At 26.0% G+C, this 13920-nt stretch overlaps 1 protein-coding gene across 1 annotated transcript; it reads right to left on the bottom strand.

Annotated features, from left to right (window-relative positions):
- On the bottom strand, positions 1 to 8708 carry LOC145833508 (gonadotropin-releasing hormone receptor-like). The gene is made up of 9 exons (XM_082940680.1): positions 8583 to 8708; positions 5720 to 5936; positions 3892 to 3998; positions 3299 to 3421; positions 3060 to 3161; positions 2662 to 2779; positions 1996 to 2210; positions 1593 to 1747; positions 1 to 964 (listed from the first exon to the last, which is right to left on the bottom strand). Exons 1-9 carry the CDS (start codon positions 8706 to 8708, stop codon positions 880 to 882), a joined length of 1248 nt encoding a protein of 415 aa, XP_082796806.1. The 3' UTR covers positions 1 to 879.
- Positions 8709 to 13920: the final 5212 nt, after the last annotated feature.

The raw sequence follows: 13920 nt of genomic DNA, 5'->3' as shown, positions 1-13920 counted from the left end.
ACGTTAATAAAAACGAATGCAAATAATTTAAAAATTAAATGTGTTAAAAAATGTTTTTTATACATAAAAACATTAAATAAATTCTGTACATAGTTTCAATTTTTGATTCTTAATTAACTTTGACAACTATCATAAAAAACTATTACTGCAACTATAAAGTGAATCAACTTCAAGTTTGATTAAATCCTCGAGAACGAAAGTTTGTATTTATTTTATATTACAGTTTATTGAACGACAAAAAAAAGACGCTCAAACTATTTGGTCTAAGGACCTAGTGCACGAAGAACATATATATTTGTTTATTACGTAATAAAAAAAAACACACTAGTCTTGTTACATAAAAGTTTCTAACGGTTTCGAATATTTATAAGAAAACTAACTTTAAAATAAAGTTCATGCTTATATATATACTTTAAATTAGTGTAATAGAAAAACTAAGTTCGATAAAAAACTATAATAACAATATGTTTTGCTAAAACGTTGAAAATCAGCATTGTTTTCTTAATTTTGCACTTCTATTACAATTTTCAACATTACAAATACAGTTATAATTCAAAAGCTACTAAAAAGAGAAAAATAACTTTATATTACTCTCTACTTTAAAAAACTATATTTAAAATAAAAATTACTAAAAGATATATAAAAGAAAACTATTTATGCCTTTTAAAAACAATTATAATTGTTATACACTTTTGTGCAAACTATAATAAAGACTACATTTAAGGTCTTTTACATACTGACCAACTTAAAGTTTGTCAACTGTAGTTGTAAAAACTGTGAAAAAACTCTTTTCATTCCTGATTTTGTAACTACTTTGCAAAGTTGATTAGTCAGCTATTGTCTTTTGACTTTGTTGCGTTTTGTAAACTTTTGTAGTCATTACACATGCGTAGTTCTTGAAATGGGAGAAAATTCCTGTAAAAGCTTTTTGTTCTGAGTGCTCACGTTTCTCGATGAGCCATTGCTATAAATTAAACGAATGTTTGTAACTACGTGATTTTATTTACAAAAAGTAAGCTTAAATTAGTTTCATAAAAAACATATGATAAAAAAAACTTTAAATGGTTCAGTTGTCAAAAAACTTTAGTTGAACAACACAAATATAAACATACTTTTTAGACTATCTGTTATTTTGTTTATATTACGAAGAAAACACTTAAAATTGTAACCAAAATTTTGTCAAGGCCAAGTATAAAGATAAAAATTTTCTCTAATAAATGAGTATTTAACATTGTGAAAAGAGCTTGTAAAAAAAATTTACAAAACACCCAACGATAAGATGCAACAGACTACTACTAAAACATTAACAATACTCTACAAAAACTAATACGCCGACGTCAAACACAAGACTTTTCAACACCTAAACCACGTCATCACGCTTTTCCTACGTCATACTTTGAATGGTTATGAAAGTGCTGCAGCTGCGAGTCATCGTTGAGTTCTCGTCCAGATCGTCGCGGCGAGTTTTTATGCTCAGCTTGTGGCCGAAGCCGACTCGATTCAACTGCACGATCGGCCTCGTTTCGGAGTTGCGATCGCAGGTGCGCTGCGCGCCCTTATTTCTACTGTGACGCAACAAAGAGCCGACGAACCTGCACTTGTTGCCGGACCTGAGCATTTTGAGCAGGCCGGGAGCGCACGGGACGTTGCAGCCGAGGTTCCTCCTGACGTCTTTGAGGAGGAGGATGATTATGAGGGGGTGGAGGCACGGGGAGAGGTACAACGTCATGAGCATCCACTGCAGCACCTGTGTGACGTAACAATCTTGTCTACTGGTAAGTAATTGATAAAATTTGTGTTTTTATATCTTGATTTTACCTGGATTTTATTTTCTTATTCTATTTTAAGAATCGCGTGTGTTTTTACTTTCCGCGAAAATCAAATTAAAAAAACTTGGTATTAATATAGAATAAATGTGTTTGAAGAGATTCAAAGCTTACAGCTATGGCTGAAAAACTAATAAATATCCTTTTACCACATTTTGCTCAAACCAACATTAGCACTTATGGTGCCGTCACCCAAAGTTTTGTTGACAACCAGAGTCAAGTAGTAAGGACCCCAGCAAACGACGAACGTCAGGGTAATGAAACATGTGACGAGCTGTGACAGGCGTTTCGCTCTTTCAAGACTTTTCCTCACCAGACTTTTCCTTTGCGGGGACGCCGAGTTGTTGTGCTGATTTCGAAATCCAGCCGACCTCATTTCCGTTTCTGGGTTAAAAGGATTTTAAAGGTTAAGTAACTTGAATAAAAGATTAAATAGAAACATGGTTTTAAATTATTTAATGTAAACAATTTAAAGCAGCTACTTTCATATTGTGTAATTAAGAGACTCCTTTGAATAAACATTGAAAAAAAAAAGTAAAATAATAGTGTTACTATTTTGCAAAGATAAAAAAACAACATAAGTTTGTTTACTTTTTTTAATTTATAAAGTAAGTAATCATTTAGTTTAAAAAGTATAACTAAACTACTTAAATGATAAATATAATTATCTAAGAGTTTTATCTAAACATTTTCTACTTTTACTAAAAGTAAAAAAAAAGAATTAAGTCAATTTGTATCCTTTTAAAAATTATTATAGATCTTACAAAAGTGATACTTGATTTAACTAATCCAAAAATGCAATTTAATTTCCTAAACAAATTAACTTTACTTAAACCTCTATTTTTTCTTGCAAGTTGAGTGATTCTTATTGCAATAATAGTGAAGCATATAAGGATAATCAAAAGCGGAAGAAAAAAGGACATTACTGATGTGTAAGATGTATAAGCAGCTATCTAAAATTCATTGTTTTAATTTTAGTAGTAAGTATTTTTTTTCTCATGATAAAAGGTATTTTTTTAATACAATCTAAATAAACTTTAGTAAAAAGTTTATGATATTAATTAGTAAAACAGATTTAAAAAATTATTTCGAATGAAAAATATTTGATTTTTACTTTACTATTTAAGACAAAATAAAATGTTTTAATATTTCTATATTTCATTTACAGAAGTTTTTTGGCGTTATTTTCTCTATAATAGTAGTTTTAAAGTAGTTATGAGATAATAATAAAACCTGGGAGGGATTGAGAAAACTGAAATCTATGCACTGAACAATTGATTTCGCCGGACAAACGCAAGGCATGGGGTAGTGCTCTACTGTGTTGTATATTCCCAACTGGTAGAAATATTTAAGCTAATATCTTTCAAAAATTTCAAGTAATTTTTTTAAGAGTAAACTTCATGAAAACTTTACATAAAAAAACTTAAAATTTACTTTTAAAAGCATAAAAAGTGGAAAACTTTAAAACTAACAGCAGGTGTAGAAGCGATCAGACAGATTGTCCAAGTGGCCGTCAACATTCTTCTTAACCTTATTTTTAATGCTCCTGGTGATACTGGTCTCAAAAGTCCAATTGCTCTGTCCATTTCCATTGTCTGTATATTCTTTTATGTTATCTTTTGATACTTGTATTAGAGAACTTAAAGTATACTCAATAATTTATAAAAAGAACCTAAGTAAAACTAAATTAAAAGTTGTTTTATTTTGCTACTTGGTTTCGGTGAGATAAACCGACCTTTTCGAACAATAACAGTAAACTAACACTTAAACAATAGCATATATGTGTATAAAGTGCTTATATATGTAAAAGTCTCTAAAAAAACTAGTAAAGTTTAAATAAAAATGTAAAAGTAAGTAACATTTTCTTCTACGCAGCTTTTTTTTGCCAGATTTAAAGAACTCTTTGGTTGTTTAGTTTTAACTTAGTTAAACCTTCAAATGAACAGTTCAGTTACGTTAAAAATTTTTTTCTGTTATTAAACAACAGTAGAAATTGTAAAAAGTATGAGTTTTTACACAATTGATAATCAACAATTTTTTATGAATCTTAGAAAAAAATACTCACAGCCACCATGAATGAGGATACGAACATGGAAAACTGCTTGGTTGCCTGGACAACCCGACACATAATCCCCCCTCCGTACCACTGAAGAGTTTTCTGCCATATTGCGTCTGTTGCCAAATGTTTATCAAAGTTAGTTGTTGAAAATATTGCTTGTTTGAAAGTTTAAATGTTAGGCAAACTTAAGCAGCAAGTTTGCCTAAAATTATGAAAGAAAATTGTTTTAGAATTTATTGAATAATAAGAAAGTGAATTTTTAATAGGTAATGTTTTTTAAAGTTGGTTTAAAAAATAAAAATAAAATAAAAGTTTTTTGTTGTAGAAAAAAAAAGTTTAGAATTTAAAAGTGCTTGTACTTTTTGCAACTTTCAAAGAACTCTTTAGTGGTTTAGTTTTAACGTAGGTAAACAACACAAATGAACAGTTCAGCTAGGTTAAAAATTTCCTGTTATTAAACAACATACAAATTAAAAAAATAATTTAAACAAAGTAGTTTTTTAATTAAAAAAATTAAACTAGCAGGTCAATATTTAAGAAAAATCAATAAAGTTTAGTATATGTTATATTAGACAGCTTAAATTTATTGTAAAATTAAATAGGATTAGAATAACAGCGGCCAGACATAAAAATAAAAAGCTATATCATAGAATTTGAAGTAATTCTTTTTGTGGTTTTGAAACTTTTATGTTAAGTGAAGCTGGAATAATAAAAAAGTATTAAAATAAAATATTAAAAGAGTTAAAGCAATATAACAGTTTCGAGTTTTTCCAAGTTCTTTTTCTTTCGTTTAAAAAAATATTTTGACCTTTCATTGTATTTTTGGTACTTTGAAGATTGTGTTTTCTCTGAAGACAAATAGATTCAATTAATGGGCTAAACTTCCAAGAATTTTTTTTTGTTTACTTTACAGTGTTACGCTCTAAATTGCTCTAAAAACAACATTAAGCACGTCTTATTTAATAAAAACAAATTAAAGAGCATTAAATTGTTTTATCTATGTGAATTTCATTGCGAGTAAGTTAATATTATATATAATTTTTAGTATTAGATTATTGTACATTTATTTTTTTGGATTAGCTGACTAAAGTCTTTTATTTAAATTAAAAAAAAAATGTTAAACAAAAAGTCAACCAAGCTTAAACTTTAATCTATAATATATATGTTTTTAGAATCATAAATTTTAAAGTCTAACGTAGGGATAACTTAATTAATTTTTATATTTTTTAAAATTAAAAAAAAAAGAAAAACAGTTTAATGTAGCTTAGTTTACTAAACCTAGCTTAATTTCGTTTTTTATTTATCGAAACTGGCCATAACTTAAAAAGGAGGCTGTTGTATATATTTTGTACAACTAAAAAACGTTGGTTTTCTAAAATAAGGTTTACTTGCTGATACTATTTAAAATTATAATGATAAAAATACAGCTTTATTAAGTAAATCTTCCAGATTCTTTTTCGTATTTAAAAAAAAGCATATATTTTTGACGTAAGCACTTTCCTTTGTTTTTAAATTTAAGTTTTAACCTTTTTTCCGTTGTTTTGATACAAAATTTTAAAAACACAATCAGTTTAAAATAGCTTTTTTTATTTTTATCAAAAAAAAGTTCTTAGAAAAACAAAAGATAAATCCTAATAACTTTTAATTTTCAACCTAGCAATAGTGTATTTTATGCTTGTGGTAAAAAAATACATCAATAAATCTTTAGTAGTTTTAGTATAAAATACTAAAGAGAGAATACTGATTAAGTGCATAAATAGTTTTTTTAAATCACAGAAGTAAGTAAAATAATCAGAAACAAGACTAATAAAAAAATAACTCAACTAAAACCAACCAGTTGGCATGACAACGCAAGTGAAGCAAAGGTTGGCTATTGAAATGTTGAGCATTAAAGTTTGCGTGTGGGTTTTGGTCAGATTTTTTCTCCACACGGTGACGCACAAAAGCACAAGAAAGTTTCCCACGAACGAAACTGCGAAGCAAGACCACGCCGTTCTGATTCTGACCACGTGGGTGTCATCGAACACAAGCCTGTGCGACTGTTTGAAACTCTGTGAAATTGGTTTCAATTTAGCTAAGAATATGTAAAAAATTTTACATTTGAAAACGTTTTGAAACTTTGTTAGGTTAGAACGTTTTAAGTTACTTAAGAAAGTGTTTAAATTTCCATTTTCATACAAAGTTGATTGACTAACTAATAGTGACAGAAAACAGTTGAAACTGTAATAAGAAGTTTTTTAAAACGTTAAGTTTTCTATGTGATTCTTTTAAACTTTGTTCATCATTTAAAACTGGTTATTGATGTCAAGATAAGCAAACTTTACTTTTTGTTAGTTACTGTTTAAACGGGACATGTTTAAAATCCACCCAGTCAAGTTCGAGAACCGCTTACCGATCGAGGGTAAGGGTTAGGGGTAACAGTGATAGTGAAAAACAAAATAAATGAAAAAATGCAAAAAATATATAAAATAATTCAATAAATAAAGAAAAAAAATTCGGTGGATTTTGATCGGTCGGATTTTGAACGCGGGTGGATTTTGGTAGTATACCGTTTAAAAAATTATACTTTAATGTTTAGACAATTATCTTATTAGAAATGTAATAACAAGCGAAATACAATATATAATTTTTAAAGAAATATTAAGTTTACAAAAAACCGCACAATAGTTTAAAACTTCTTTTCTTATTTGTTTATAAAGCGTTTATTCATAAGCTTTCTTTTGTGTACTTCAAAAAAAAAATGTAAAAACTACTTAAATTTAACAAACGCTACGTACATAACGAATGTAAGTCTATACAATTACTTAATTAGAAAGGAGTAGACCACTAAAAGAAATATTTCTTTGAGAACACAATTTTTTTTAAACATTTTTGTTGCACAAAGTTATATAACCTATTATTTTTCAAAAATTCATGGTTATTACTACTAATATCATCGAACACAATTTAAAACTGAAACCATGAAAAAGTTTTTCGCTAAGTTGCGTTTACACTAGAACCAACTTGTGCAAAAACACAAGAAAGACTTCTCATTCCTTATTATATACTAAAAGCTAACAAATTTACGAAGTCATTAATCTTTAATTTAATATTATTGATAAAACGCGCTTTTGCCTATTTAAAGCATGCATTATAAATCCCGAGCGGCTCAAAAAGCAAAAAAACAAAGTTGGAAATTTACACTGAAAATAAAAAGCGAGCGCAATTCGACTCAATGTATTTTCTTCGAGTCAAAGAAGCTTCCAGTGGTGAATCGATACAGTTTTTGTAGTTCAAGTGCACAGTGTGAAAAATGTAAATATTTTGATGGTTTTACCTGTCTGAGGCAGGCGCCTCAGCATGTGATAAAATAAATTAAAAATAACTCGATGATTAAGACAAAAAATAACTGCTTCTTAGTATTGGATGCTTTCAGATTTTTCAATCATTACAAAAATTCTTACGCGTGTAATTTAATAATGATTAAAAATAGAGAACGCTGTCAGCATTTTCAGTTGTTATTATGCTTGAAGAAATTTTTGTTGTACTACTAAAAGACCTCAGTACTGTTTTTAAACTTTAATTTATGTTTTCAATTTAAAATTCGCGTATATTTAGACAAACTTTATGTTGTAAACCGCTTACTTGACATTTTATGATAAATTATATTTCTCGTTTTATTATTTAAAAACACACAAAAAGGTTTATACATGAACGTTTTGAATAAAAATCGATAAAAATTATACATAATTACTCTATAGGGGGCATAACTTAAACTAAAAAAAAAGTACAAGTTGTTTTATCATTTCAATCAGTTTTTCTTCTAGTTATAGCTTTTTATAAAAATATACTACAGTAAACAAATGCCAAATTTGGTCCAACACAGTTATATGTTTAAATATTTTTTATGCATGTTTAATAAAAGAAAAAATATATAGTAAAAAGTATTTTTTGCTTAATAACTGAAACAATTTTATGCTCAATGTGATTTATTTATTTATTGAATAATTATCAAAACTAATAAATATTGACTTATGGTTAAATATAATAATTGTTTAGGATGCACTATAAAAAAATAATTTTTAGAGTAGAACTAACTTAGGTTTAACTATATTTTAATTTTTTTCTAAATATTAAGCTAATACGGTTCTGAGGTTAAGACTTATGGTGCATTGATTAATCTACTTAAAACCATTAAAAGTGATTTATAATTTAAGCTTAAACAAAGTTATACACACGAGTTTAGCAAACTAAGTTATACAAGTATAAACTAAAGCTTGTAAAAAGTCTTGATAAATTTATGTAAAAAATTACAGGCTAAGAATCGAAAAATTTGATCAAGGCAGAAAACTAGTTGAAATTTAATAATTTTTGAATACTATAGCAGGGTCATGAGCTTAAGTAGGATATACTAAGATACAAGGTTTTGTACTTATGATGTAAATTACTTTATGAAACATTCTTACTTTTGTTTTCGAGTTACTAGATTTAAAGACTTTATTTTTGTAACCATTCGTAAAATTTAGTGTTATACAATCCTAAATTATAAAAAAATTAAACAGTTAAATAAAAATAAAATTTCAACAAGTTAGTGTTTAGTTAAAAATTGTTAATCATTTAAGATTAAGTTTTATAAATCTAGTACTTAAGCTAAGTCTATTTTAATTTTTTCTAACATGTAAAACAAAAAGATATTCCATAACATGTAAAACACTAACGTGAAACCAACTGTCGCAGGTGGTAGAGTCATCAAAGGACGATGCCGTGTCGTATTCAGCCTTTGTGACGTTGCAACCACCAGTGAAGTTTGGCAACTTCCCAATCAAATCGTTTGTGTAGTTCATACCTTTGTTTTTAGCTAAATTAGCAAAAATCTGCTAAAAAGTTTGTTCGAGACTTTAGTTTTGACAATGTGAGTTAGCAGACTAACAGAAACAAACAAACAACTAAAATATGAGACAGTTGATCGATTATATTCTGTTAATTTTGACAAAAACATTTGTAACCAGAAATACAAGGTACAATCTATGTGAATGTAAAAATCAAGAAAACGCTTCAATCTTTAATACTTTAAGTATTTATGCAACCTATTCAAAGCAAACCATGTTTTAATTACAGATGTTTAAAAATTCATGCTAAAAAAAAGTTCTACAAACAAGCTTAGCTTGAAAGGTTGCTCATTTCCTTGCTAAAACGTTAATTATGTGAGCGTGAGACTTTGGCACATTAAAAGTGTATTACCCATTAAAAGCAGATTTCGTTGCGATTACTCCATGCAAATGAAATAAGCTTGGTAGCCGAACTAATGTAACAAAAATACCGTTTTTGCTAAATTAAATTAAACACCAGTTACTTGTAGCGTCATAATAGTCTATTGACGTGTCGTGGTTTGTGTAAACGACTTTCATAAGCTACCTTTTAGGTACTCGGAATTTTTTTTTTCAGAAAACACAAACGAATTACACACCGCTTTCTATTGTAATTCATCATTGTTATAAACGTAGCTTTGCCGCAACACATTCGAAGAAATAAACAAACTGGAATTACTTTAAATGAGCATTAAAAGTAGCAGTGTTAAATTAACCTGAGCGTTTTCAAAGTCATACTCTGTTGAAATCGGTATCACATTTTAGCCAAAATTTAGAAGTTATGGTGAAGTTATAAAAAGTTTAAGGTATAAACGCTCAGTAATTTCTAATCGTCTAAATAAACATCTAAGAAAAACTAAAACTTTTATCAAGAAAGATACTAAAAAACTTACATAAAAAAAAACATAACTTCTTTGTTTCAAAATGTATTAAAGCTGAAACATTTTTATTTATAGAAGAATGTATTACGCGTTATTTTTTTTCGATTTTGATATAATTGTACAAAAAGTTTCTATTTAAAAAAATCTTTATTGTTGAAATTAAAATTTTTGAGTGTAAATAAACAATCAAAATTTAAAACTGAAACAAATTAAAAACAAGTTTATTATTTTAATGAAAAGAAAACTCTTACATCCACATTGAATTACTTTTTAGCACAAAACTTAATATAAAATTCGATATCAATTTATTATGTTTTCAAGTAGTGATTAGTTTATATAGTATTGAAATAAACTAAATTAATATTAGCTATCATAAAACTATAAAAACTTTCATTTTGTTACTAGAAATGATTTGACAACTATTTTATACGCATTCTATTTATTTAAATTTTTCAACAAGTTTGTTCTGTATATATAAGCGTGTGCGCGAAACTTTTTTCTTTTCTATCTTTTTCGTACTGACATCTGATGTTAAAAAGACAAAATATAGAGCATCACTCTTCTCTTTATATACTTTTTGATTCGATTGTTATATAAGTTATGCGTTTGTATATTAACACAGTCTTAATGTTATACAATCGAGTACAACTGGTTTTTACTTCAAAACTTCTATGAACTTTTCAAAAATGTACAAATTGTATTCAATTAGTAATAGGAGCAGTTTTTAACAAAATAAAACTAATTTTTAATAAATAAAAATTTTCAGAATGTCATAAAGTAAAGTAAGTTTATAAGAATTAACCTTTAAGATGAATATTTACTTATCAAGATCTTAAAAACTAAAACCTTGTTAGTAAAATATTTTAATTAAAGTAACGTGTACTTGGTAGTAAATCATGTTATTGAAAGTAAACATTATAAAAAAAAAATATATTAAAAAGGTTATTACATCAGAGTGCAAAATTGAAGTTAGGTAAACTAATAAAAAAAATTTCAGTTATAAAAATTTTCATTTGTTTTAATCTTTTATTTATTATTGTTAAAATGTACATTAAAAAAAAGTTTATAGTCAATTTTTTGTAACTTTTAGTTTTAAAAGTTTTTCAAAATAGTTGAAAGCATCAGTGCTTATCTTATAACTACTATGGTCTACGACCTAAATTGTTCTAAATATAAATGGATAATCTGTTAAAGTTTACAATTATTCACGGAGAAAAGTAAAAAATAGTTAAGTCAAACAACAAGATTGTTTTCAAATAGTCAAAACTTAAGTTTTATTTAAAAGCAGGGAGTGAGCCTAGTAATATAAAAATGTTCTGACTACAAGCGGCTTCAAAATAAAGTCTTTAATCTGTTGTACGAGTAAGTTTTTTGAAAATTTAACTTCAAAGCAAGTAATATCACAAGATTTAGAAACAAGTCTAAAAATTTGATTTGTAAGAATTATTAGATTAAAATGCTTTTAGAAATTTGTTTAATTTTACCGATTTAATACATCTCAGGAAATCGTCAATTAAAGTTTCATTTAAATAAAAATTTTCCTCACAAAAAAAAAATCTAATAAATGCTTAAGCTTTAAAAAAAAAATCTAAATAGTATGACGCTATATAGACAATTAATTTCTGTAAAGTACTTAACAGTAGTTTTTTTTCATATGGGTAAAAAACTTCTGGTTGAAAAGTTTCAATAATAATATTCAAAAAAATTTAGTCTGTGTTGTACCTAAACAATTTTATTTATTAACTACCGTTGTTTGCTAAATAAAAAACTTCTTTTTAATGCTATAGACTAAATGAAACTCTATATAACTTACCTTCCAACTAATTTATTTAAATTAAAATATTTCTAAATAGATTTTATTGACAATTTAGTTATAAAATGTCATTTCTTTACGCTCTGATAAAAGTAACTTAAATATAATGTTAGTAGTTTAAACTTTTTTATTAAAAAAATTTTAATACAACTGTGTTTTTTGTGCCAGAAGTGTAAAAAAATTTTTTGCTTTTAAGTTTATTCCCATAAAAGTTTTCCCAATCTCCTAAAAAGACTAGTTGTATTTTTATTGCTTGTAAAACTAAAATCCTAATCAAAATAAAATTTTTAGAGATAGTTAAATTATTTAAACTTTTTTTGATATCTATGAAATACAATGCACTGAAGTTATGATAATTATAAGATTTTTACAAAGCAATTAAAATTGGTTAATAGTAAATTTATTAAGGTTTAAAACATAGTCTGAACAAAATGATAGAATTCCAAAGTATAATTAAATACTGTACGCTTTTCGAAATTTTTCTAATAAAAGGGTAATAAAACTAATTTATATTTTATTTGACGTTTTTATAGGTTGATTTAAACACTATAATCCTTTTTAAAAAATTATGAAACTATAAAGTCGTACAAAAGTTTTGACTACAAATAACAAAAGGTGATAATGTTATGTGATATCAAGGTCTTTTAAATAGTTTTTTTGTTCTAAACCGGCGTAGAAATATTTTATTTTTGTTTGTTTACGTTACAAAGCTTTAAAGTAAACTGTCAATTTCAGCACAAAATATTTGACTGCGTGTCTATAAAATGCAGTGATATGTGTATTTATTTGTTATAATTGCAAAAACAAACAAACAAACTTTCAAGTTTATATTTTGGTTTGATATTTTAGACTTTTTGCATGATAAAAAGAAATTTACAAAAGCTGCATATAAAGTAACTTTAATGTAAATAGTTTTGTAATTTATCAATAAAATTTAGATTTATTTAGAAGTTTATTCAAACTAAGCATGCAATAAACTTGTAGTACACAATTACAACTTAAGTTAGTTTTATTCTTGATTTTCTTGTTTACTTAACACAGTTTTTGTTTTTATTCAATATCATATCGATTGGCGTTTGACTACGTTTTTTTTTAATGAACGCAAAACAAAAAAAAAGTTCTGATAATATTTCCTCTAATATAAAATTTTAGTTCAAACCATATGTCGATAAGCATTACGAGAAAGTAACTTTTATGTTAGACAGTACTTATCTAATTTATAATAACAAACAATATTGATTTATAATTTATTAAAAATTAGCATAATGAGCTAATGAATCTTATTTGACATTAAAGAAGTTTCATGTTTTAAATATATTATCTTATATTTTTGAAAATATTCCAAATTAATTTTGAAAAAATATAAGTAAAAAGATTTTTTTTTTTAAAGAAGGAAAAACTTTACAGAGTAATTAAAAAATATCTATCTAATCTAGTTTTGATAAATATTTAGACATGAACAACTAAAATTTTTCTACATTAGACTTAGCAAGTAGTTGAAAAAATTGTACAGATATCTTTGATAAAACTTAGTTTCTGAATATTGAGAAGTCTTTTTAAGTAATATCCGTACCGTAGATACAAATGAAAAAAGAAATACGTTTAATAGTAAATAGAAAGTCTTTTTAGTTTTCAAACGGCTACAAATATTAAAATATCTTAGTTGAAGATTTTTTCAAACTTAAAAGCATACTTCACGGTGAAAAAAAGACTTTTTATTTTGTTTATACAAACGATAAATAATTAAAACAAATTTATATTAATATATACGTATATAATTATACGCTTTTTACTTCTTTTAATGAATGTTTTCGTTAAATCTAAACCATGAAAATTTTATGATTTTTTAAATCAAAGAATAATTTAAATAAAATTTTAAAAGTTAAATTAAATATCAACAAAAAAAAAAAAACTATTTGCATACATTGTATGTTTATTTTTGATAGTGTTAAATTTTCATATTTTTACCAATCTAGTTTCTACTCTAATAAATAAAAAGTACTTATTAATAAAACAGTCTTACACTTTAAACAAGGCTAATGATTGTCATAGAAAACTGATTTAATCGTATTAGACATATCGAAGACACTTATAAAAAAAAAATTCTAAAACTTATTGTTCAAACTAGTTGTAAGCTTTCAAAAAAAAAATTTCTGTGATTTGTTTTAAGTATATCAGATATATAATAACGTATTTTCAAGGCTAGAAAAGCGAGCCCAGATGTCTTATGTAACAAAATAGTATAGATATTTCTTTTTACTTAGTTACAAATTAAACGGTGTAACTTTAATAACTCTTTTAATGATATTGCTTTTAGAAAACGTCATTATTTAGCTTTTGAATTATAAACCAGTTTTGTGAAAAAAAAAACACTTTGATTTTTTTAGAAATTTATTTTATCATTTCACTGTTTTGCAACTTCGTCAAACAAAAAAACGGCCTTTCATTGAAAAGTGTGTGCTATCTGTAACAACCAAACGAGAACATCTACTCA

This window comes from Thalia democratica, chromosome 4, assembly GCF_965202585.1.
Source record: "Thalia democratica chromosome 4, ktThaDemo2.hap1.1, whole genome shotgun sequence".
Classification (NCBI taxonomy): Eukaryota; Metazoa; Chordata; class Thaliacea; order Salpida; family Salpidae; genus Thalia; species Thalia democratica.
This window is presented reverse-complemented; position numbering and strand designations above follow the sequence as displayed.

Excerpts from the sequence above, each read along its gene's own strand:
- LOC145833508 (XM_082940680.1), bottom strand. The coding sequence starts at position 8,708 with ATGAACTACACAAACGATTTGATTGGGAAGTTGCCAAACTTCACTGGT. Across the intron at positions 2,211-2,661 it reads ACTTGCAAGAAAAAATAGAG|AAACGGAAATGAGGTCGGCT; the intron begins GTTTAAGTAAAG and ends CTTTTAACCCAG. Across the intron at positions 1,748-1,995 it reads ACGGCACCATAAGTGCTAAT|GTGCTGCAGTGGATGCTCAT; the intron begins GTTGGTTTGAGC and ends TACGTCACACAG.